Source organism: Rattus rattus, chromosome 1, assembly GCF_011064425.1.
Source record: "Rattus rattus isolate New Zealand chromosome 1, Rrattus_CSIRO_v1, whole genome shotgun sequence".
Taxonomy (NCBI): Eukaryota; Metazoa; Chordata; class Mammalia; order Rodentia; family Muridae; genus Rattus; species Rattus rattus.
The window spans coordinates 36,229,808-36,255,976 of NC_046154.1; the positions used below are offsets into that span (position 1 = coordinate 36,229,808).

Genomic DNA, 26,169 nt, shown 5'->3' on the forward strand with positions numbered 1-26,169 from the left:
TAGCTGTTCCGTATGCATTCAGAAAAGTACTTCTCTGTCTCCAGCTTTCTGTTGATCTGATAAGTACTCATCAGTCAGGTAGTTCATGCTAGTACCTGTATGGAACTACCAGGGACAATAGCAAGCAAGCGAGAGGCAGTGGTACTTACATTGAACAGATCTGACAGTTTGTTATGCAAGTACAAAATCTTGCAATAAGGACAGTGTCATTGAAGCACGCTTTAGAGAGCAGTGAGCAGGTAAGAAGGTCTCAGTACCTTGAGGAAGTATCTCGTTTCTGAAACCTGACAGGCTTAGCTCTGAATAAGGAAGTGAATAAAACTAGCTATTATTTTTACTCAGCCCATGTGGTCGAATGTTTTTGTTGTCCTGGACAGGGACATCATGTGTCACAGGTCACTCGGGATGAGATGCTGATCTCTAGGTGGTCAGAGGCCTACAAGCCCCTTGGCTATAACCATGTTGTAGTGTGTGTAAACATCCTACACTCTCAGCTGTGAGCTCAAGGTGGCTGGGAGAGGGTTGTTTACTCCTTCTGCCATGGAAAACGTCAGCTTGAAGAACAATCTCTTCACCCAACAGATCGGACAGAATGCTGCCTCCCTAGTCAGCCAAAGCAGCGCCCCAGCGGAGAGCTATCATCAGGTCCCCTGGGTTGCACTTCTGTGGCTAAGTACAACTAGACTCAGATGCTCTGCTGGGGTAGACACATCAGTGAGAACATAGAGCTTTCGGTGTGCTGCAAAAAGCTGGCTCTGGAAGTCTAGCCTAGGGAAAGCTCTCTCCTGTCTCCCTGATAGGTCCCTTCTGGAATGAGGGGTGCTGCTTTTTATGGGGCTTGGGGACAGCAAGTTTGGGTAGCATCTTCCATTGCTGGCAGGTAGTACTGTTCTTCATCACAGGCTTTGACAGCATCTACTTACTGACAAGCTCTGCTGGTGCGTAGTTGTTGCTTACGGTAATTATTTGCCTGTTTGCAACTCATCACACAATGGATGATTACTCGGGACTTCAGAAAATTGGCTGTATGTTCTGTGAAGCCTATAGAAACTGTTATTTTTAGTTTGATTTAGCACAACTGGTCTCTCCAAATTCCACTTTTCCTTTGAGTGCAAATGTGGAGAGCTCAGCACTCGGCAGGCAACTGCACATAGCCTGTTTCAGGGAGGAGTGGAAATTCACTGTGGCGGGTGCTGAGTCAGTTCCCTTACCTGCTTCTCCTTCCACCCCACAGGAGGAGGTACGCCAGTCTGTGACTCCCGCGGAGCCTGTCCAGTACTACTTCACGCTGGCTCAGCAGCCCACTGCTGTCCAGGTCCAGGGGCAGCAGCAAGGCCAGCAGACCACCAGTTCTACGACCACCATCCAGCCTGGCCAGATCATCATTGCGCAGCCTCAGCAGGGTCAGGTCTGTGAGTGGCAGGGAGTACCCACCTAGCAACGCAGTGTCTCTTAGGTTTGGGTGGGGAAAGTGTGACCAGTACAGAGAGGCCATCACATCCTTACAGAGTGCTGCATTTGATGTCTGGAAACCTGAGCTTCCCCCACATTGAGTCACAGAGGCAAAGTATGACCCTAATCTCTCTGGACCCTGTTTTCCTCTTAGGTCAGATGAGGAAAGTGCAGTGGACAAGATGTTCTCCAGGATCCCTATGAGCTCAGACTTATTAGAAGGAAAGACAGTGTCTCTAATGCACCCATGAACAGTAGGGGGTTGTCTGTAAAAGGTCTTTTCAATGGACTCCACACCTGCTATTTGTCTATACCAAGGCTGGAATTTGTATCCTTAAAGGGGAGAGCAGTGTTATTGCCAGCTTGCATACCTTTCTTTTCTGGCAATTCTCTGTCCTACTGTATTTGTGTCAGGTGACCTTCTCTTTTGACAATAGTAATCAGAGGATTCTTTTTTCTCCCCCATAGTACTGTTGAGAGCAGTACCATCCGTTGGGAGTCATGAGAGGCTGCAGAGGACTCAGTACTGTGAGCTCTGAATCCCAATTCTGTCAGTCATTACTTTATTTATTCATCAAACAGTAAGCAAGCATCCTCTGTGAGTAAAGTCTTATGCTAGGTATTGGGGACATAAGCATGGATAAAACAATCCTGATTTCAAGGAATTCACAGTAGTCTTAGTTGGGGATACAAATATTTTTAAAGGTTTATACCATCACATGGGATGAGTAAAAACTAAGTCAGACTTAGAATTCTATACAGAGTATGATCAAAAGAATATCTAACAAAGATATGAGGAATTGGTTAGAGGCTCCTGAGAAGAATAATGTGGCTTTTAGAGGGGTCACTGGAAGTGTTCATACATTGGGAAAGCATAGTATTGCTGCTTGAAGCCCCAGCACAGTTAACGGCTTAGAAATGAGAAATAGCTGGGCATGGTGGCATGTGTGTATAATCCCAGCACACTGGAGATGGGGGTGGGAGAATCAAGAGTTTGAGACAAAACTCAGCTCTATGAAATCCTGTTTCAAAACAAGCAAGTAAAGCAGGCAAGCAGACAGAAAAGTGAGAAACGGCAAAGGAAATGGTGTGAGAATTTAATTAGCATGAGAGATCTAGGCAAGTCTAGGAAACATCCTGGAGAGTCTTGTATATTCTAGTGAAGAACTAACTTTGCCTAGAAGAAAAACATTGGGGTAGGATGAATTTAAATTAAATATTTTTTTTACTTTAGGACTCATTCCTTGTTCATTTACTCATAAAATAGAAATATAGTGAGTACTTTCTCTCTGTCAGACACTACTAGGCAGGCAAGGTTCAAAACTGATTATGGCCCAGTCCTTGCCTCAGGATTCACCGCACCCTGATGCCCCAGGGACAGTCTTTGGCTCATGCTTGTGCCTCTGCAATAAGAACATTGTACCTGCCAAAGGCCTTGTCCCTTTACCGAGTGAACTTAAAGAGAGGCTGTCAAAGGCTGGCCCTAATTGACTGGTTATCCCAGGAAGTCAATGGCTGCTGTGCTTACAGCCGCGCACACCTTGGGTGATTTGGCAGCTCTCATGCTAATACAAGGCCTCATTTTCTTGAAATGATTTAGAAATACCTTAGAAATACTCTCAAAAATTGGGTTGATGGAGTACAACCATGACAGGCTGGCAGCATGCTTGCTTTTGGTCAGCAAAGATTTCATCTGTCTTCCTTGCTAACCAAGACCTGCTGGATTTGGAGCCGAGACAGTTTGTTAGGTTGGTGAAGTTGTATTGCTGTCCTGCTGGTTCAGGTTAGCCAGGGACTAGGTCACGCCTCCTTAGACCCATAGTGAAGGCTGTTTCAATTTAAGTGCAAGTATCTTTCCTTAGATAGAATATGCATTATAATAAAGTTGGAAGGAACTGTGCTAATGTGAATTCTGTGTTTTCTGTTTTTAGTTGGGAACTCCCTTCTGGAGGTCAGAAATAGGTCTAACATCATGCTAGACAAGTAGAAGAGATATTTGCTGTTGTCCCAGCACACCAAGAAGACTTTACTGAGAATGCTATCTCTCCTCTTCCAGTTTTCAGTAATTTAACCTTATCTAGTAATCTCTTAAATCTCTTCTCTAGTTCCTTTGACAACTCCCCTCCCCACACACATCTTACAGTTTTAGTTACCAAGTTATTATGTCTGTGGCACCCGTCCAGTCAAGAATTAACATCAGGTCAGCAACATCATTGAAGTCCATGATTCTTTGAGGCTCTTCGTACCATCTGACTGACAGGGTTGTTAACTCAGAGCAGGGAAGATCATGTCTGCCATGGGATGAGAATACGGGTGTAGGTGTTCCGCCTATCTCCCACCACTCCCACTAGTAGACAAGTCAGATGCACTGCATTCATTTGCCTCTGTAAAAGTCACATTAAAGAAGCTGGGCAGTGGGGGTGCATTCTTTTAATCCTAGCGCTTGGGAGGCAGAGGCAGGTGGATCTCTGTTTTGAGTTTGAGGTCAGCCTGGTCTACAGAGTAAGTTCCTGGATAGCCAAAGCTACACAGAGGAAACCCTGTCTCTAAAAACCTTTTAAAAAACGTCACATTAAGAGCTAAGATCTTGAGATTCAGAGTCTGCTTCCTAGTGATAAAGCTGCTAAGTACAAGTCATGGACACAAGGCAGACATTTCTTTAACCTGGCCTCTTCCATCTGGAATGTTCAAGCTATTGCATTATTGGATGCTGTTGAGTGAGGGTAGGCTTTGTTGAGTTGTCAGCATCTGATGTTTTCATTCTATCCTGTGGGCAGCTGTGCTGTGGTCCATAGCAACTGTCTGGCTAAGCCGGGCAAGGTCACTCTGCTGCTTGAGTGGGTGAGAGCCCACGTGCACGTGCACCAGGCCCAGCCTTAGAGCCGAGCCTATGAGCTTTGTTTGCCTTTCAGTGTTTTTCATGCCTACAGTATGTATAGTCTAGGACCCTATAAATACAATGCATTCATGGAGTCTCCACTTGATGTTCCACTGTGTTCTCTAGATTCACCTTTTCCTCGTTTCACATGGGTCTGTTTTTGTCAGTTTTCATGATTGCTTTGATTTCCCCCCCTATGTTATATGCACTTTGCCATTACAGAAGGTCTATGGAGTTGGAACATTTGAGTTTCCGCCATTTAAGCTTAGACTAAGGCAGATACTCTGTGCTGTGAACCTAAAACTTGGTTCAGATTCATTGTTTCCCTTTCAGACTTAACTCTAGCTGTGTTGTACACCCTTTAGGCTGCATGTTAGGAGGGTGACAAATTTAGGCAGTAATAATGGAGTATGTGTGCTCCTACTTTACTTCTACAGACTCCCAGCCAGAGCTCAAACAGCTTTCTCTTGGCTCTTCCTTCTAGACCACACCCGTGACCATGCAGGTTGGAGAAGGTCAGCAGGTGCAGATTGTGCAGGCCCAACCTCAGGGTCAGGCCCAGCAGGCCCAGAGTGGTACTGGACAGACCATGCAGGTGATGCAGCAGATCATTACCAACACAGGAGAGATCCAACAGATCCCGGTAAGCCTGTCCTCACTGTCCCTAGCTGGGTGGGTTTCTTCAACTCATGGTGTCAGTATTCCCATTACACACCCAACTTCATTTGATGTTTCCTTTCTGCTCTGCTTCAATCCAGGTTCTGCCTTACCTGGGCTGTAGCTCTTCTCTGTTCCCCTCTTACACCTACACAGAAATTGTACTAGCTATAGCTCTTTTCGCTGCTGCTGCTGACCACTGCTACTATTACTACTGCTGCTGCTGCTGCTGCTGCTGCTGCTGCTGCTGCTACTACTACTACTAATACTACTAATACTACTACCACATTTATTTGTTTGTGCATGCTTTGTATGTGTGTAGAAATCAGGACAACGTTATGTAAGGAGATTTCCCAAGGCACTTGCCTTGCATCTATACAAGTGGTTTCATGTCAGCTAAAAGCTTCAGTATATGTTTGTCAGGGAATTTGAGTACCACAGCTTCTACCACATGGATCCTCGGGACTGAACTCGGGTCATCAGGCTTGGCGGTGGGTGACATTTCATCACCCCAGACCTATCTTTTGATTAGCAGAGAATGAGAGGGATGTATGTAGGGACTGCCATAAATGACACTTGTTGCATATTCTTGGTTCCCAGAGGAACCTACAGCAAAGTATATTTTTGGCCTCCACTTTACTGTAGACTGCTGCTTCTTGCATGCCTAGAGGGATTTCATTTCATAGGGTATTGAATATTTTTTAACCTGTCTTTATTTTTAATTTATACATATGAATGTTCTGTCACATGTATATCAGTGTACCATATTTGTGTAGTGTGTTCTTGGTACCTGTGGAAACCAGAAGAGGGCATAGAGTCCCTTGGAACTAGAGTTAAAGGTGGTTACGAGCTGTCATGTTGGTGCTGGGAATTGAACCCATGTCCTCTGGAAGAACAGCTGAGCAGTCTCTCCAGCCCCATTGTTTTAGTTATCACAACAGCGGTTTTAGGCATGCAGGAAGCTTCAAGTGATCAAAACGAGTAGAGCCATTTTCTCACTATTTCAGCCACCAGTTCTAAGACCTTCCTTCTAAATGGTTCTCTTTTTGGATGTGTTGTTTGTTTCCAAGGCCTTGAACTCAGTGATCTACTTACCTCTGTCCCCTGGGTGCTGGGATTAAAGGCATGTGCTACTATAGTCTGGCTTATATGTGTGTTTTGTATGAACCAAAGTAAGGTCATTTAAGCCTGAGATCCTCCATCTTGGAGTGGTAACTTCATCCCTCTGAGAAACAAAATATTGGCCAGAAGATGAGTTATAAAATTTAGTACTTCATCTTCACTGTTCCCAAGATATCTAATCAAAAGATGACATTTCCAGACTCTTGAGGCTGCTCAGCAGTGACTGTAATTGTGGTGACCTAGAACACAGAACCTTTAATTCTCTCATCAAAGCTAGAGAAGAGACTTGTTTGTTGAGCAACTTGGGCAGCGAGCCATGAGGAGCAGTAGAGCCACTACTATGTTTTGAAGGACTGAGGTCTCGCAAGCCTAAGAGCAGAGCTGCTCACCTGTTCACTGGAGCCACTTGGCAGCCCTAGGAGCTCTGGCTAGAAAGTCAACCACCTGGGATTGTTAGGAGCCTTCCCTACACTTGGGTAAGGCTTGAGCGTTCCACCCTAGGATTCTTGGCTGGCCTTCTAGATTCCCAACCCACCTTCATCCACAGAAATGGCTTGATGTCAACAGGAAATGCAGTACAGATTTGGTAAGGAATTTGGGCACAACTTGCCAGCAGCTCCTTCCTGTTGGCTCTGGAACAGAGTGATGCAGGTCATAGTACACTTGCTGTATGTATTTCCATTGAACCAGATGTTTAACACATTTAAATTCTGTGTCTCCTCTATCTTGCCTCAAGCAAATAGCTTTGGAATTGTTCACCAAGAATATAAGTTATGGGGCTCGGGAGATGGCTCAGCAGTTAAGAGCACTGACTGCTCTTCCAGAGGTCCTGAGTTCAATTCCCAGCAACCACATGGTAAAGGGATCTGATGCCCTCTTCCGGTGTGTCTGAAGACAGTACATACATAAAATAAATAAATCTTAAAAAGAAAAGAATATGAGTCTTGGACTAAGGATACAGCACTGACAATAGAGTGCTTGCTTAGCATGCACAAAGCCCTAGGTTTGATCCCTACCACTGTATAAACTGCATGCTTGTAGTCTCAGCACTTGCGGGGTAGGCAGAAGCCGGAGAATCAGAACTTCAAGGGCACTCTTGTCTATGTAGTGAGTTCAGAGCCAGCCTGGGAGGGAGGGAGGGAGGGAGGGAGGGAAAGAGGGAGGGATGGATGGATGGATGGGTATGTGTGTGTGTGTGCACACGCGTGTGTGCATGTGTTGTGTGTGTGTGTGCATGTGTTGTGTATGTGTTGCTGTTTTATTTTTAAAGAACTTCCATTTTCTTGATGGCTCAAATCCTTTGAAGCCAGCATTTCAGAGAAGTATTTGATGTAGCACTGCATGTAGGACGTAGCTTTATCCTGTCAGCATTTTCCCCATAGAAGTAAGGTTCCTGGGATGAAGTTAGCTTTTGAAAGCCAGGAAGAAGCTTGTGCCAGGATAGCCGTGTGATGCTGCGAAGCTGAGCAGCCAGGAAGGTGCTTCTGACCCTAGACACACACAGACCAAATGAGCTCCTGTTAGGAGCTCCCAGCCCTGAGCTGTGGGCGTCACAGCCGCTGTCTCCCCAGTGCCCTCTCTCTGCTGACACGCAGATCTCAGTGATTGTCTCATTCCTTCCTTTACCCCAGCTCAGAACAACAGTACATTCAAGGCAGAGTGGAATTCCAGGAGCCTGAGTTAAGGCTTTCCAGTACACAATTAAGCGTGCAGGCTGCTGTATTACTGGTTATTTGAGGTCTCATTGTAAGCATGAAGATGTCCACGGGCAGTTTTGTAGCTTGGCTTTCCCATGGTGGGGTTTTCTGTGAGAGTTTTACTAACTTTGCTTCCCCTGGTGAGTATTTGGCCAGAAGACAGTGCTGAACGTCAAAATCTTCAAAGTCTCCAGAGACCCTCCTGCAACTCCCTCCTGATTGGTCCTAGATCTTAGGATCAGAGATAGTAAAGCAGGCCAGACTTTTCCTCCATGATGTGCTGAATGGTTTGAATTGACAACCATCTGTTTTGGGTGCTTGGCAAACCTTGGAACTCTTCAAAGCATATGGAGATGGTGGGGGTGGGTTTCACTTAAAGCTCAGTCTGAAGTGTCAGGCAGTCTCAGGAAAGCCTCAGATAAACTCTGATCAAATAGTCAACTGCTAGCAGATGATGGGTGTGCAGTCATATTAGGACATTCTCTCTCTCTCTCTTCTCTCTCTCTCTCTCTCTCTCTCTCTCTCTCTCTGTGTGTGTGTGTGTGTGTGTGTGTGTGTGTGTGTGTGTGTGTGTGTGTGTGTGTGTGTGTGTGTGTGTGGGAGGTGCTTTTCTTGTTTTGGCCTGTGTTTAAAAGGCCTCTTTTTCAGGGTAGGCTTCTAGGAGTCTTGGAGAGCATGTTCAGTCCCTAAATCTGGTCGTGGGGAGTGTGTGTTATGAGATTGTGCTCATCCCCTGTGCTCTCTCTCTACCCCATCCTAGGTGCAGCTGAATGCCGGCCAGTTGCAGTATATCCGCTTAGCCCAGCCTGTATCAGGCACCCAAGTTGTGCAGGGACAGATCCAGACCCTTGCTACCAATGCCCAACAGGTATGTACACTGGAGACATGGGCTTGAGCTGGAGACAAGCTTAGCCAGCCAGCGTCTTGTAGGAAAGAAAGTGCTCAGTACCGAACTCTTATCACCTTGTCCTTCAGCAAGAACTGTTTACCCCAAACCCATTGACTGGACAGTTGAATTCACAGTGTTTTTCTTACCATCTTGCTCTTGAGGGACAATTAACAGACAGAGAGATCTCAAGGATATGAGGAAGAACCCTGGTCTAAGTGTGTATATGTCAGACTGGAGGAAACTAGTTGCCAGGGTGTGCTCCATCCTAAATCCCAATGGCAGTTCTGTTCTGGTGCTCTAGTGCCCTTGAAGAAGAAGACTTACTCTACCTCCATAGATGGGCACAGCAAGAGCACCCCCGCCCAAGTCCTCGCTACCTCACCATCCTGAAGGCTGAATCATAAGTACCAAGGGGGCCCCTTACTCCAGGCCTCAGGCCTGAGCCTTGGTCGTCAGTTGCAGATGATGGGGGACAGTGGTGAAGGGGATGCATTGTTAATGGATACTTTGCCTCAGACCCAAAAAAAGCAGCAATCGTTTAAGAGCTGGACCTGTCTGGCCCAGTTGCATTTCTGGTGATGTATCTATTGACAGTGGTGACAGAGCTGAGTTAGAGCAGGTCTCCAAAGATCTCATTTGGGAAAATGTGAGGAATGAGCCAAAAGTAAGGCATCCGAGCTCAGGATCATCTCTGGAATCGTTAAAGGACCCTTTCTATCCCTGCTACTTGCTTGCCTATGGACCTGGACTTCCAATAAGTTTCTTGGATCTCAGTGACACTGATGGACTTAACAAGACTGGTTATGGCCATGAGCCTGTTTTTCTTTTCTTTTTTCTTTTCTTTAAAAGCATGTAAGATTCTAGTGATTTTCTTGAGATTCAAGAAGCCTTTTGTGACATGGAAGCCGAAGAAAGTGAGAAAGTTTGTGGTTCCTCAGAGGCCAATTTGGGCAATAGAAACCAGAAAGTAGGGAAAATGGGAGATTCAAAAAGTGGGTACTTTGTGGATACTTAAAGTCTCCATGATTTAATTTTACAACTTGGCACCTAGTAGCTGTTTAATAATTTTTTTTTTTTTTTTTTTTTTGCGTGTGTGCTGGATAAAATACATGTGATTTAAAGGTAAATTAAACTTTTCAGCTGCTGTGGATAGCCGTCTTGCTGGCCACAAGGCACTGTTGGCCTTAATCTATGAGAATTATTGTTTGTCTTGGACTTACTCATTTATCCTGAGAGCATTTCTGCAAGACTAACTTTGCAGTAGAGGAGTGTATAAATTAATCAAAGCCATAATCCTCAAGCATCTTGTAGACCTACAGAAGGAGAAGGACCTAGAATAAGAAGCCCTTCATACCTGCCCCTTTCTTGGTCCTTACAGACCTTGCTGGGCTTGCAGGAGCCGTTTTGGGCCATTGTGAGGATACATGAGCAAACAAGCTTTACCTGGCAGATTGGTTCTGATAATTCCAAAAGCTGCTGTAAAGGCTGCTGCAAGTTGCCTGTTCCCCAGACACATATGCACTGCCCTGGTCTTCCCAGAAGCTGTCATATATTCTGCAGCTCTGCTTGGCAGTGTAAAGTCCTGTAAAGTGTGAGGTGTATGGAGTAAATGTTTTTCTTGCTGCACACATCTCTCTCTCTCTCTCTCTCTCTCTCCCTCCCCCCCTCCCCCCTCTCTCCCCCCCTTCTCCTTCCCTCCCTCTCCCTTTCCCTCTCCTCCCTACCCCTCCCCCTCTCCTTCTCTCCCTCTCCCCCTCTCCCTTCTCCTTCTCTCCCTCTCCCTTCCCCTCCCCCTCCCTCCCCTCCCCCTCTCTCCTCCTCTCCTCCTCTCCCTTCTCCCTCTCCCTCCTTCCCTCTCTCTCCCTCTCCTTCCCTCTCTCTCCCTCTCCTTCCCTCTCTCTCTTTCTCCTTCCCCCCTCTCTTTCCCTCCCTCTCCCCAGAGACTAAAAGAAGTGCTTCATGACTTGACATGGGGACTGTGAAGGCCAAGGCCACTGCTCACCAGGTGTTTCATATTGCAGTCGGATAACCTGATACAGGCTTGGTTTGGAGCCCACCTTCCAAGGATAGAAGGGACCACTCACCACTTTGCCCTTCATTTTGCAATCTACTTTAACTGGCTGAAAAGGAAACATTGTATTTTCTCTTTAAGCCTCATACCTTGAGGGGAGATGATGGTTCTGATGTCCCTGTGTGGGACCATATCTTTGTTAACCCTAAATGGAAAGAGACTGAGAGAGACCCTTGCTCTGCAGGCCTTTGTCAAGCACCTACCTAGTGACAGGCCTCATTCTGAGCACTCTGTAGACTTTGTGTCATTCGGTCTTCATATGGTGGGCTGATAGACCCTGCAGCAAACATGCCTGCTCTCTCCTTGTGCTCCTACAGATCACACAGACAGAGGTCCAACAAGGACAGCAGCAGTTCAGCCAGTTCACAGACGGACAGGTAAGGACCCAGCCTGAGTTGGGGTCCAGAGATGGCAGGCAGCATGTGGATTTGGATGGGTACAGCTTTCACCCAAATAGTGGACAAAACAAGTAATACTCCTTTAGGTCTGCGGGCTGTGGGAGACAGAAACAAACAAACAAAAACCTTAAGTGTTATACAGCTCAAATTACCATCCTTCAGGGATGACCTGAACCCTAGAGGTGGGATGTGCCTCTTCTAAGTTCACTCAGTTACGGTTACAGAGCCAGCACTAAAATGCAGGTCTTCTGGTTCCTTCTCTAGGACTATTTTTTCCCTATTCCAGGACAGATAGATGTATGGGCTAGTTCAAATGAAGAAACATGTGACTGCTTGAACACTCTTAGATACCTAAGAAAGAGGGTCTTCTCTGTTCATCTGCTTTTCCCTCACAGCACAGGCTCTGGGTCCACTGAGGATGACATAGATGAAATGTCCAAATTTATGTGCTCTGATGCCCAGAGAGAGAAGGGTTGGCTTCTGGTCCCTCCAGTCTCTGCGAGGACCAGTGCTCTCTGCGAGGACCAGTGCTGAGCTCTTAGGTCAGGGCTCCTCTGGGTGGTTTCTTTCAGGGGCCCCCAAAACCAGGAGGCTAGACTGCCCTGACTTCTCTTTGCTTAGACAGGCTTGGTTCTAGTAAATGTTTAATACCAGGAAAAGTCTAAGGACCCTGGTTGGCAAGGTGCTAGTACTATGGTCAAGTGCTTGCAGTTGTCAAAGCAGAAAAGGATGCAGCAAGTTTGAGCTAACTGAAGAGCAGAGAAAAGTGAAAGATACAGGAGGTGGCCACTAAACTACTTCACGTGGCAGTTAGTGCCTCCTGTGTCTGCTGCCCTCCCCTACAAAGACTGCTATTCCATTCCCCTTCCCCCTGTCACTTTGCAGTGGGTAGTAGTTAAGGTATCTGGGACCCCATCCAGTTGGAGGCCTACAGAGAGCTGTCTGCCTCTATTCCAGGAGTGACCTCATTCTCCTCTCTACCCTTTTGCAGCAGCTGTACCAGATCCAGCAAGTCACCATGCCTGCAGGCCAAGACCTCGCCCAGCCCATGTTTATTCAGTCAGCCAACCAGCCCTCTGATGGGCAGACCCCCCAGGTGACTGGAGACTGAGGCCTGAGCTGCAAAGCCAAGGACCCCCAACACAATATTTGCCATAGAGCCCCCAGGCGATGGGGACATACCCTCCCTCACCAGAGGACCCGGGACTTCATTGCCTCCTGCAGGCTAAGATACTGGTGCACTACTCTCCACGCCTGGGGACTGAGAGCCTACAACAGAAAGATGCAATATTTTTTATTTTTTATTTTCTTTTTTTCATTTTTGTCTCCAAGGAATCAATATTTCAATATATCGAGCTATGTGTCCAATGCTATGAAACGAGAATATTAAATAACATATTTATGGCATTTTCTTGAAACGTGTGGTTGAAGAAATAATTCTCTTGTGTGTTTCCTGGCTTGGGCACTCACCACCACTGCTAAAGGGCAGGGCAGCCTGTGCTCTTCCTTCCCAAGGGTGTACAGGATTTCCACTCTGCCAGTTCTGCCCTCAGAAAAAGAGAAAGGGTCAGACCCTTTTCCACCAGCATTCTTCTCTGCCCCTTTCCTAGAGCCTTCCGCATCCAGAAGATGTGGGAACATTTCTTGCCTGTGGGCCATGAACTCGTTCTCCACAGAGAGCTGGTTTCCTCCCCATCCCTTCTCTCCAAGATCCAGGAGAACCAGGACTTTGTGCACTGTTCTGCCCACTGTTTTATTTTTTAAATACATTAAAGATTGTGCTCATCTCCGTTGCTGCATGGACTTCAAACTGCATGAAATGCAATAAATCTTGTTTTCGGTACTTGGAATCTGTTTCTGTGTCTGGGACATTCATGGGGGCTACTCACTTGGGAAAAGCTTGGAAAGGTTGATTTGCTTCAAGGTTGGATGTCAGGAAAGGTGGACCACTTGTAAGGACAAGGCTGGTGTACAAAGTCAAGGAAACTTTCAAACTGAGATTCTTGACTGGTTTACAAATGAACTTCATCCGGACATGTCTCTTGCTCAGGAAAGCCTCGCCTCACCCAAATGGACCACTTATGGCATTGTGGGGACATCCATCCAGGAGAACACTGGCTTCTCTAGCAGACAAGGACCTCAGGATATCTCTACAGCCTTCCTTGGCACAATGGCTCTTATGTATTTCCTGGCTTGGGCACTCACCACTGCTAAGGGGCAGGGCAGCCTGTGCTCTTCCTTCCTATGTAGACTTTCCACTCTGCCAGTTCTGCCCTCAGAAAAAGAGGAAGGGTCAGACCCTTTTCCACCAGCTTTCTTCTCTGCCCCTTCCCTAGAGCCTTCCACATCTTCTGGATGCTGTAGCTCTCATCACCAAAGGCTTGGATCTGCCATAGAGGGCAGCCCATGCCCCTTGCCATCTACCATCTACCATATTAGGGCTTCTATAGCCAGAGCCCGCTTCCTGTCCATTGAAGCAGGGGCAGCAGAAGAGAGCCATCAGTGAGCCATCTTGCTGATGTCCTTGTCTTTTTACAACCATAGTTGGGCCTGCTGTCACTGTATTGTAGTGCAGTGTCAGGAAAAGCAAAGATGAGTTTGCCATAATCTGGTAGACAACCCCCTGGTCTTTGGGATCTGGATCCTTCAAGCTGAGGTCCCACAGAGGCTCACAGATGGCTCGCTATAAACCTGCCTGGTAGCGTAGGCATTGGCATAGGAAAGACTGAAGGTTCATCCTCCTCTTTTAAGATAGATTTATTTATTTTATTTATTTATTTATTAAATATAAGTATAATGTAGCTGTCTTCAGACACACCAGAAGAAGGCATCAGATCTCATTACAAATAGTTATGAGCCACCCTGTGTTTGCTGGGATTTGAACTCAGGACCTCTGGAAGAGCAGTCAGTGCTCTTAACTGCTGAGCCATCTCTTTAGCCCCTCACACCTCTTAAAATGTAAGTCCCAAGTTCTGGAGCTTACATTATATTCAGGTCTGACCAAACTATCTTTTACTCCTTACTACCTTTACTCATGATCATTGACCATGTTGGTGATCATTTAAATATACTTCACCTGATGTCATAAACTAGGATTAGGAAAAAAACCATTGAATGAGAAATTTGGGTCATAAAATAAGAGCACATATATGCTAGCTATCAAGACCTACATAATTTTGAAATGATTTGGCGCTGAGCTTCCTGGCTACCAAAGCAAAAAGCTAGGACCAAGTAAGGGATTCATTCATACTGTAAAGAAAAGTAGCAGTTTTGCAAACTTTTCCTGGTCTTTTTTTTTTTTAAAGATTTATTTATATTTATTATATAAGTACACTGTAGGTGTCTTCACAGGGCATCAGATCTCATTACAGATGACTGTGAGCCACCATGTGGTTGCTGGGATTTGAACTCAGGACCTTTGGAAGAGCAGTCAGTGCTCTTAACCACTGAGCCATCTCTCCAGCCCCAACTTTTCCTAGTCTTTTTTTTTTTTTTTTTTTTTTTTGGTTCTTTTTTTTTTTTTTTTTTTTTTTTTGGGTCTGGGGGCCGAACCCAGGGCCTTGCGCTTCCTTGGCAAGGGCTCTACCACTGAGCTAAATCCCCAACCCCAACTTTTCCTAGTCTTAAAGGTGTTGGATAGAGTTCCCTTACCAGAGATTAAGTATCTCACCATCAACTGTCAGAAGGCTTAGGAAAGCCCCCATGTGCTTCTAACCCAAATTTGCCTTACCATCTGTCCCACACAAACCCTCCTTTCCCACCACTGAACAGGCAGAGGGGGCTGGTCACAGCAAAGGAGCTGTATCCTGTTCCCTGGTACACCTCCACTCATTCTGGAATGTCCAATTACCACCTGACTTCAGACTTCATTCTTTTAAGTCTTTCAACTGATTGGTGCGTTTGGCCAGCAGCTTCTGTGCACAGCATGTTCCCTTTAAACGGCTCTGCCAGCAGGGCCCATTCAGTTGTAAGCAAACCCCTTTGGTCCATCCCCAAGAAGCCCCTATCTAATCCCCTGCACGATCCCCTTACATTCATCCGGAGCACTCTGAGCGTTTCCTAATGTTCCCATCCTCAGTTTAACTGTGATCTTAACAGTGACCCTTCAGAAGCCAGGAAGACGGAGCACAATCTCTGAGTTATTGGCAGTGCAATGACTTGTCCAAGGTCATTCTGAATTAGGAGTGGAGTTGAACACAAACCTTGGTTTCCTGACCCCTGTTCATCTCCAGATAGATGTTTTATCTGAAGGTGGGAAAGGATGTGTGAGAGAAGATAGCTTTACACATTGGCTTTTTACTCAGCTTCCCAGGCCACCTGCCCCAGCTCTGAATGTAAATGGAATAGTAAATAAAGTTGGTGCTACTCTCTGGTGATTGGGTAGGAATTGGAAACCACAGGGGTTTTGAGAGGACAACGCGACTGATGCCTTGCTGCCCAGGTTGGCCAAGGCCACAAGGGGGCAGCATACCGCCCTTACCTGGGTCCTTACCATATAGCCCCATCCTCTTCTCTATTTGAGATAGTTCTAAGAACTAAAGGGGTGCAATCTTTTCCTGCTAAGACCCAACAAACCCCTTGAAGAGAGGGTCCTTTCTGATAACAGTAGGACAGGGAACTTCCCTCTGGAGTATTGTTTGAAGATAAGTAGTCCATTCACCGTCCTCCTCACCTCTTTGTTTCTTTGCATCCTGCTTACCTCCGCTGCCCACTGACTGCACTTGGTGTTCTTGTACTAACCGGCTGGTTGGGTTTCTGAACTTGCGGCCATAATTTCAGAATGTGCTGGCCCGAGTGCCTGGAAAGCCCTTTTCATTTATTGATCTCATATACATTCATCAAAGCCCAATTGAAATGGCTCTCACTGAGAAACTTCTAATTCCTTGGGCAGAGTCAGCGAGGACTCTTTCGATGCTCCTACATCAACGTCTACAGACTATTATTAGAGCTCACATACACCGCTCTGCCGCAGGGATTTCTTTGGCCCTGTGCGCATGTCAGATGCTGTTTGGGACGTTCTGCGTCCAGCTGAGAACTAGCCAGGCGAGGTCCTGCTGTTGTGGACTGGAGCACATGCACACATCCTCCATCTCTGCTCTTCCGGGCGTTTGTTCAGTTTTGGATATTTTTTTTTTCTTTTTCCAAGTACTGATGGTCGGCAGGGCCCTCTGAGATAGAGCTTGTAAGAAATTATTGTGGAGGAAAATACAGCTAGATTGGGGGACAGAGGGCTTGCCTAACATATAAAGCCTTGGGTTTGATGCCCAGCTCATCATAAGCTGTGCATAAATAGTACACACCTGTAATTCCAGCACCTGAAGACAGAGACAGGGAGTCCAAGGTTATTCTTGGCCACATGGCAAGTTTGAGGCCATCCTGTGCTAAATGGGACCCTGACTCAAAAAAAAAAAAAAAAAAAAAAGGCTTGGTCCTACATTGACTCTCATTTCAACATCATATTAATAAGTGAGTAGCCTCCCCCGCTTTATAAGGAAGAAGCTGAAAGGTTAAGAAATTGCTCGGGTCTGGAGAGATGGCTCAGTGGTTAAAAGCACTGACTGCTCTTCCAGAGGTCCTGAGTTCAAATCCCAGCAACCACATAGTGACACATGACCATCTGTAATGAGATCTGATGCCCTCTTCTGGTGTGTCTAAAGACAGCTATAGTGAACTCACATAAATAAATAAACCTTCAAAAAAAATTGCTCAAACCAGGTTGTGATGGTGTCTTTAATCCCAGCACTCAGGAGGCAGAAGCAGATGGATCTCTGAGTTCAAGGCTAGTCTGGTCTACAGTCCAATACAGCCAAGGCTACAAAGAAACCCTGTCTCAAAAAAAGAGGCAGGGGGCAGGGAGGGGTGGGGGAGGAAGGAAACAAAGGTAATTTCTCAAGGGCACCAGTCAGTTATCAGTCTCATGTAGCCTAGCCTCTCTTGGTCTTGTCCCTTTCTAAGGTGACATCTGAGACACCAAGAGAAGACCCTATGGTGGTCAAGTGCCCAGTTACACGAGTAATTTGGATGAGGCCTCTTCAAGGCCCCAGAGCCAAGCTAGTGATATCACCCCTGGCTTGGGTATCACGCCACTACCATAGTCCGGAAAGAGGGGACAAGAAGACAACAAGGCTGGCAATCAAGAGGAGGAAAATATGAGCTGGGTCCCAGCTGGGTCAGGCTGGGCTGGGTTCCTCGGTCTGGCTGGTGCTAGGGCAAGATCTGAAACAGAGCCCCAGCTGGCCTGCACATCAGAACCTCCTGCCCCTTCGTGACGACCTGGCCTTCACTCAGCCTCCGCTCCTCCTCCTAAGCTCTGGGCCTTCTTAACGGGTGAGGTCTGTGGGACAGAAGCTTTCTAAGATAACGTGTGTGTCCAAATGTCTTTATGTTGCCCTTTGATTTAAACAACTGTTTGGCAGTAGATGGGAGTGAAGGTTCACAATTCCTTGCCCTCAGCACTCTGAGGATGTTCTCCACTCTTTTGGCATCTGTTGTTGCTGATGAGAAGTTTACTGTCAATTCAATTATTGGACCTTTGTAGATAAGCGATCTTTTTTCTCTGGTGGCTCTTGGAATTTCCTCTTTATTCTTGATATTCTATACATTTGCCTAAAAGGTGTCTAAATGTAGGTTTCTCTTCTTTTCTTTTCTTTTTTTCTTCTGTAATGGCTTACTAAGCTGTAGATCTTCAAGCCAGAAACTCATGTCTCAGTTTTGGAAAAAGCTTGGTCCCCTTTCAGTATCTCCTGAGTAATGATTCACATACTCGAGATTCCCACTTGTTCTGATACCTCTTCTTTCACATGTTCGATTCCCTTATTCTGTTCTTCATTCCAGCGGATTTTCCCAGTTCTAGCTTCTAATCTAGTGATTCTCTCTTCAGCTCCATTTACTCATCTGCCTACTGAGTTGGTTATTTTTCAGTATCAATAAACCTAGTTCCCTAAAAGTGTAAGACAATTGTGTTCATTTCTGCTGCACGTGTCTGCTTTCTGGTTTTGTTTTATAGATGCAGACTCTTTATCTTCTCGAAGATTTTTAACTGTATTTTTAACTTCTTTCAGACAGTCTCATTTTCTCTAGGTCTTTAGGTACGAGACATAGCAGGACCCTGTCTTTAAAAAAAAAAAAGGAACAAAAACAAACCAGCATTTATCTCCCACACCTAACATTTCAAGAAAAGTCTTCTATTGATATTTGAGAGGTTTGAGGTCAGAGACAAGGAAGGCTCCAGAAGCTTAAGACCAAGCTTGCTCTGGACGTGCGGCTCTCCGTGCCTCTCTATGTTATCACCGAGCCTCTTGAGCCTCTTGCCTCTTGTAAGACCCGTGAATTCATACCTCCCTTGCTGCTTATTAGCCATTCCTTTTCTGAGTCCCCTCCCCTGTACTCATGGTCTCCAGCCCCTCCTACTCTCAAGCTCTGCCTCCATTTGGCCAGGAGAGCTAGCTAGCCTGCTCGCTTGACTTGATTGTTTGTACTGAGGTTGGAACTCAGGTCCTTTCACACGCTAGGCAAGTGCTCTACTGCTGAGTACATCCTCGGTCCGGATTTTGTGTTTTATTTGGAGACAAGGTCTCACTAAGTTGCCCAAGCTAGCTTGATCTCCAGCGGTCTTCCAGCATCAGCCTCCTGAGTAGCAGGAATGACAGATATGAGCCTCCAGGTGACATTTGGTGACTCCACACAGCCCTTCCTCTGCACTCCAACAGCTCTACTGCCCCCAGTGACTCTTGCTGAGACCAAGGACCTGCCAGGAGGCCCCCCAGGACCATGGCCATCTTCATGGCCAGCTCTCCGGCAGCTATGGGATGTTAGGGAAGAAGGACAAGTGCCAAGAGCAGAGGAGGAGCCTGCAAGTTAGCAATGGATTTGACCGTTGTTTCCAAACCCCCTTCTCTTTCTTTGTCTTCATTGGTCCCCCTCCCCCCACACACACTCTGGGCCTTAAGATCAACTGAGCTCAGAGACGCTCCTCTCTGAACTTCTCCCCACTTCTGTGGCTCTGAACTGTCTGGCCAGACAAGCTTGGTTTAGGGGAGGAGCAGGTGAGTGGTACACTCAGGTATACGAGAAGGGGATCCTTAGCCCTCTCCAGTTCTTTAGATCCCTCCTGTCCTTAAGCCTTCTGTCCATTCTGGGCTGTATAGGGAGAAGAGAAAAGGCCTCCACATCCCTCAGCGGCTTCCTACAATTGCCCTGTATCTTCAGCCAGTTCTCACCTGAACAGTCAATGTCTCCTATTTGTACAGCTGACCTGTGCCTTCAGGTATTGTTGTGTCTGGCCCTCCTGAGCCTTCCTCTGCTCTGGGCCTAGGCTCAGGCCCCATCTTCTATCCAGATTCTCGAGTGTCTGCTGTTAACCAAATTCCTTCTTCCTTCCCTGTGCCCTAGAGCTCCCTCCTTGACCCAGGCCCTGGCTACTCTCACACACCGTAGCCTAATGCTCTATTGGGCAAATCTCCATGCAGCCTGAGGCTGCCTGACAAGGTATGAATCTCCTGAGCTCCCAGCATGTTTCAGAGATGCTGACAGAGAAGAAGCAGCTGTCTTGTGGAGCTGTGGGCCATAAAAGTTATTCTCCAAGTCCTCTCCATTCCTGTCCCAAAGAAGGCTCATTGGCCTTCTGCCATTGCCAGTGGTTGCCTCTCCCTCCTTGGGCCTCTAGCAATCTAGCAGCTGTAAGAAAACTCAGGAGAAAGTCAAGTGATGGCACCCACTGGTGATCCCAGCACTGGGAGATGGGCAGGTAGATTGTCACAATTTCAAGACCATCTGGACTATGTAGCCAGCAGCGTGGGGAGACAAATCGGAGATCGAGGAGAACTAGGCAGGTGGGGGAGCCTGGAGCCCCCCACCTCATCCCTTCTTTACCACCTTATGATTCTCTCCACTAAAAGGGGGGAAAAGGGACTCCTGGTGCTGGCAGTGGCTGAAAACTGCTGAGTGCTGTCAACCCTCCTATTCCAGCAAGGAATTCGAGCTGTGAAATGACCTGAGGTCATAACAGGAGTCAATACCGGGGATGAACCTACCCCCAAGAACCAAGGTGCCAGCCATTTCTAGACCTGATCCTCTCAGATCTGGGCATCCTACCCCCTGGCAGGAGCCAGTGCTAGAGACTCAGAGTCATCTCGTAGATACCTTCTCCCTGGCACTCAAGGGCCTGGCATAGGAGTTCTGGGAAAGCGCAAGGCAGTGACAGCATGAGCTCACTGCCTGGTTGTGTATCCTTAGGTGGGTGTCCCTACCTCTCAGCCCATTTCCCACAAAGCACAGGACTCTGTTCTTTGTAAAGGATCTGGCCCACAGCTGGCACTCAGCAAATGGGAACACTCTCCCTCCCCACCCTTCCTCACAATCAATACCTGCTCCATTGATGGATGGTGGAGACAGTGATGGATTACAGCGGATTGGGGAGTTGGCCTGTTCTTATACAGCCCTGGAAACTCAGAACCAGGGAGAAACATGGGGCAGGGGATGAGCTCAGAAGACTAGGCAGGGTTGCCAAGGAGCTGGGACGGAATTGAGGAAGTTGCTGAGGGTGGAGTCAAGGGCACAGACGTGGGACATAGAGAATGGTGTGTGGGAACCCACAGCATACCCCACCTCCCTCCAGTAGGGAGGCTAGACCTGGGAGCCAGAGACAGCTGTTTGCTCAGAAAAGTGTCTTTGTCACTGAAGGCTGCAGTGGGGGAAGCCCCTTTCCTGTCATGTCCTGGGAATTCGGATGGGCACAGGAAGGCCACTGAGTAACACTCAGAGTGGCCACCTGTCCTCTCTGGACTCTCTCCTCTGACACACGCACACACGCACACACACACACACACACACACACACACACCACAGAAGCTCAACTTTGCCAGGCCCTCCTATCACCACCTCCCCTATCCCCTAGGAAGAACTCTGTGTCTCCTTCCCCTCACTGTCAATACACATGACCCTCCATGAGGGCCTGACCTTCAGAGATGGCCTCTGGGACCTCTGTAGGTGCTTCTGAAATCTAGCTTCCATCCCTACAGGAACTACGGTCTCTTCCCTGCCCCCCAGCCTTTGATGGGGTAATAACAGAGTATGAATTGGAAAAGACGATGAGACCCTCTCCCTGCAAAGTTCCATCCACAGAGGGAAAGGAAGCTTGGCAGTCTCCCACATGGGAAGAGGAGCATGGGCTCATAGGATCAGATTTCCCAGAACAGACTCAATTTTAGATATTCTGAGCGCTGATAAGGGCAACCCGAATTCAAGTTCCATTTCAGCTACGATCAAAGCCTCAAAAGACCCCAGCAGCCGTTTTCCATTGTGTAATTTGAATTCTTGACTTGAGTCCCATCCCTGTGCCTCTGATGGAGTACTGCAATTTACCAGTCAGGAGAGGCAATGCCAAATATGGGGTGGGGGGATACTGGCTTCAGCTTATAGGGAGAAGATATATCTATATCTAGCCCTGGCACTGCAACCATAGTGGGGCCCTGAGGTCTAGAAATCTCCAGTTCTCAGTAGGTCAGGGCATGACCTATGCAGGAGCACCAGGGCCTGTGCACTTCCAGCACCAGCAGCAGTGGAGAAATTCAGGTCAGACATCAGAAGGCATCCCACCTGGGCAGGAGAGGAAAGGGTCGCTAGGGGTTGGGGTGTGGCTGGCTGCCAAACCTAGCTTGGGGACCTCGGATCCTGCACACCCTCTCGGCCCTCCCTCCAGCCCTCCCGCTCTCCCGCTCAGCAGATCAATGCTGCCTTTGCTGACAGCTGAGAATCGAGCTTGCAGCCCGCCCCCTCCCCCGCCCCTCCGGCTAGTCTGTGTCCCCCGAGATCCTCCCGGAGGAGTGGAGAAGAGTTTGCTGCGGAAGCGCTTCACCCTGGGGCAGGGCCTGCGGAGGGAGCATCTGGTTTGGTCATCGCTTTAGGCTGAGGGAGAGGGAAGGAGGACCAGCAAACCCGAATCATCACCTAGCAAAGGGCCAGGAGGGCGAAGGAAAGGGGCCAGCCAGCTCACAGCTGGAGACGGATGTCGGGCACCGAGAACTTTTTGCTGGAGAGGGGTGCTCCTAGAGAAAGCCCGGGTGGGGCCCTTGGGAGAGCTCTGTCTGTTCCCTAATACAGGCTCAGCGTTTACTTCCTACTTTCCCTAACCAAGCTTTCCTGACTGGAGAGTGGGAGAAGGGGCAGGAGGGATCCCATGGAGGCGAAGACGGGGTGGGGAGATGAAGGCAGGTCCATAATCAGGGAGGGAACGTTCCCTCTATTCAGGGTGATCTCCTTCATCAACAAGACGGGAAACTTCGAGGAGAGACGCATTTGGCCTCAGCTGTCCTATACATCTTGGTAGCTGGAGGGCACCAGGTCCTTCAGGTAGCAGCAGGAGGAACGGAAGCTGCTGTCCCAACTTCACTCAGCGCTCAGCGCTTTTTAAACACCCTGCACAAGAAACGAAGGGCACGACCCGACGGACACACCTCCTCGCTTACACCACCGGTCACACACACTGCCCGACTCTGCACACCCTTCTTCATTCCCATCCATCCATCCATCCATCCATCCATCCATCCATCCATCCACCCGCCCACCCACTCACACTGAACACACGCAGACCCACGGCTGGTCAGCCAACTCGCACAAGTAGGCACTTCTCTGGACACAGACTCCACACTATGAATGTCCCTCGAGCGACCGCGGCCACAACTCCACACTCCACGCCCCACTTTCCACAACCACTCGTCAGGCATCCCAACCTCCTTCCCCAGAGCTAGCCACCAGGGCCACCACTGGTACACGCCCGGCCTCCGGGCCCCGCGCGCTGCCAGCTCCACGCGCTCTGGGCCGGGACACACCGACTGGGCGGTCCGCGCGCCGGGCCCCGCCGCGTCGGGCGCGGGTCCCCCTCCCGGTGCTCTCCTCTCTCGCTCCCTCCCGATTTGGGAAGGCGGCCGTGGGGCGGGCGGGGGAGGGGCGGGGCGGGGCGGGGGAGGGTGACATGTGAGCAGCGCGCCGGCGGCAGGTGGAAAGGCGAGCGGCATGGAGCGCGTAATAAGAGAGTTGGAGTCGGAAAGAGCCGCCCCAGTCGCCGGGGAAGCGGGCGGTCAGTACGGGCTCCCGCGGCCCCGAGGCTCCGAGCGACCGCCTCCGGACCCTGCGTGGACCCGACCTGGTCCCTAGCCCCCGCCGCCTGTGTGAGCGCCCAGGGTCGCCTCGCCGGCCCGGGGTTCCAGCCATGCGACTCTGAGCCGCCGGAGCGCGCCCCCGCCCCGCAACGCCCCGGCCCCCCGCCCGGCGCCGCCCATGGCCGAGGCCCCCGCGCCGCCTCGGCCTGGGCCCCCCGCCCGGGGACGCCCCCCGCGCGGAGTTGGTGGCGCTCACGGCCGTGCAGAGTGAACAGGGTGAGGCGGGCGGGGGCGGCTCTCCGCGTCGCCTGGGCCTTCTGGGCAGCCCCCTGCCGCCGGGCGCGCCCCTCCCTGGGCCGGGCTCCGGCTCGGGCTCCGCCTGCGGCCAGCGCTCCTCCGCCGCGCACAAGCGCTACGCCGCCTGCAGAACTGGGTCTACAACGTGCTGGAGCGGCCCCGTGGGTGGGCCTTCGTCTACCACGTCTTCATGTGAGTTGGGGACCCCGCACACCTTCGCGTGTCCCGGTGCTGACCCCTCGTGAGCCAGCCTCCTTGGGGACCGCCACTCCGTGTTGGCTCCACCCCTCTAACCCTCCTGCCCACCGGGCAGACCCTCAGTCCTCCCTCTGGGACCTGCGCCTCCTTTTCGGTCTCCCAGCCTGACCCATCCCCTGATCTAACAGCCTTGACCCCTGTTGCCCTCGCGTCTAACCTCTTCTACCTGAGCTCCTTACTTTTATCGTGATCGCAGAGCCCCAGGATCTGGCCGAGCATTCAGTTTCTCTGCTTTACCAAGTCCGAAGCCACAAAAGTGGGGTTCCCTTTTCTTTTGTTCACCTCACCCTCCCTGTGTCCCTAGCCCCTATATTTTTTTTTCTCCTCTCAGGCTCTGTAGCTATGTTGTGCTCCCACCTGGTCCCCTTGGAGATTTCTCTCTTCAGAAACAGGCTGTCCCCAGCTCAGGGCTGGCCTCTGATTGTCTAAGTGTCCAGGGTCCCCATGGCTCTGACAGGCCTGTGTTCTGTTTCCAACTTTATCTGTGTCTCTATTAGTCTTGCCATGTACCCTCAACTTCGAAGTAGCCCAGGCAGCAGGCTGCCCTGCCTGCCCTGCCCTGTCCTGCCTTGCCCCAAGGCTGGGCCCAGCTCTCCTGCCTTGCTGGCCAGCTGTGCTAGGCCTGGCTCTGGGCATGGGGAAAAAGAAAGAAGAGAGGGGTATGTTTGGAAACAATGCCGCTGTGGGGCCCCTCCTCCCCTCAGCAGGCTCCTACAACTTTCAGAAAAACACTGACCCCTTTTGGATGTAAAGAGTGAATTTTGGCAGCTCAGAAGGCAGTCTTGGAGAAGGCCTGGCCAGGCCAGGAACATGAGAGGCCCAGACCGTATCGGTTAATGGGCTGGGCCCGGTGCTGAGATGCCTTTGAGAGAGAACGAGCTGCTTTTCCCACTGCCAGTTTCAGGGTCTCCTGGGCAGCCCACTTTGTTCACCTGATAGTCACTTGACGATCTGTCTGTCTGTCTGTCCTCTGCTAGACTTGAGTTCCCCTTTGTGTGTGAGTTAGCGAGTTTGTTCAACTCTCCACCTGTCTGTCTGTCTCACAGCCTTTCTGTTGGTCTGTCTCCACGCTCTGTTGCCTATCCTTTTATAAATTTTGATGCCTGTGTGTCCATCTACCCGTCCACCTGCCTGGCCACCTCTGGCTTTCCCTGCCTGTGTCTCTCTGCTTGTCCACATATGAGTGCTCTCCTGCCTCTGCCTCACGTGAATGGGGACCACAGAATCTCAGTGATACCAGGAAGAGCAGAGAGAGGGAACTTTCTATGGCCCAACTGTTAAGTACCCAGAGGTGGCAGCTGTGGCTTTGTGCAGAGATCCCTCAGGTCGAGACTCTGCAGGGTGTGAGGTCAGGCTTGGGATCTCAGTGACTAGTCAGGAGCAGTCCATGTCTCAGTGTGCCCAAAAGGACCTGGGTAGATGTCTGTCAGATGTAGCTTCAGTGGAGGGGAATAGTTCAGTGCTGGTGGGCTAGAGGCTCTGGCATTCATCGAAAGTTAATGCACTAGACAGACAGAGCCCTGGGTGTCATCATCAAAAAAGAAAAGAAAGACTGTATATATAAATATACATATGCATACATATACACACATACACACAAATACACATACACACATGCACATATACATACACACATACATATGCATATAGACATACATACACAGACACACACATACACATACACACACACACATACACACACACACGAGTTGTACGGCAGACTCCTTATGTGTGCAAGGAGGTTAAAACACAGGGCACAGCTGTGCTTTCCACAGGCTCCCCTGGAGGTGACTTCTCCAAGGCATGGCTGGTCTGGAGAAGTCAGTTGGCTCCTAACTTGGTTCCTTGGCCTCAGCCCCAGCCACAGGACAGTCCAGTGGAGATGTGAGCAGCCTAACCCAGACCAACCACTACTGTAGCTCCTTTAGAGGGGCCTCCCCTTCCTCCCAGGAGCTAAATCGGATGACACCTTTGCCCCACATCCTGTTCTTTCCGGATGCCAGGAATGCCCTGGCTAGGGGCACCCATGTCCTGAACACTTGTCTCCAGGAGCTCAGGGTAGAAGCATTAATTGGAGTCTGAGGGGAAGAGACACGGTGTGACAGTGTCTGGATGTTTAGGGATCTCAGAGTGGATCTTGGAGGTCAAGGAGACTGAGATGCCAGGAGCCCCTTCCTATTGAGTGCTGTGTGACATTGTGTTAGCTGAGAACCACTCTGAGCATTAGATTTGTGGGTCATTAGAGTGGGCAGAAAGCCCATATTTTGGGACTTCTTCATGGATGGGCTAATGGGTGGGAAAGAGCTGACTGAACAGCTAGGAGCTGTCTAGGTGGGAGGAATAGGACTGGGT

At 49.2% G+C, this 26,169-nt stretch overlaps 2 protein-coding genes across 3 annotated transcripts in view; both read left to right on the forward strand.

Moving 5' to 3' along the window:
* Nfyc (nuclear transcription factor Y subunit gamma) overlaps positions 1-13,011 on the forward strand; it is a 68,045-nt gene extending 55,034 nt beyond the window's left edge. For both annotated transcript variants that reach the window (XM_032899001.1, XM_032899007.1), the window contains exons 6-10: positions 1,235-1,408; positions 4,815-4,973; positions 8,567-8,674; positions 11,084-11,143; positions 12,156-13,011. In XM_032899001.1, coding sequence (XP_032754892.1) covers positions 1,235-1,408; positions 4,815-4,973; positions 8,567-8,674; positions 11,084-11,143; positions 12,156-12,275 — 621 coding nt within the window. In that variant the 3' untranslated portion in view covers positions 12,276-13,011. The remainder of the gene's footprint in view (positions 1-1,234; positions 1,409-4,814; positions 4,974-8,566; positions 8,675-11,083; positions 11,144-12,155) is intronic.
* A 10,165-nt stretch (positions 13,012-23,176) lies between these two features.
* Kcnq4 (potassium voltage-gated channel subfamily Q member 4) overlaps positions 23,177-26,169 on the forward strand; it is a 51,173-nt gene continuing 48,180 nt past the window's right edge. Inside the window, 3 exon segments of the mRNA XM_032911896.1 lie at positions 23,177-23,309; positions 23,395-23,676; positions 23,679-23,751. Coding sequence (XP_032767787.1) covers positions 23,177-23,309; positions 23,395-23,676; positions 23,679-23,751 — 488 coding nt within the window.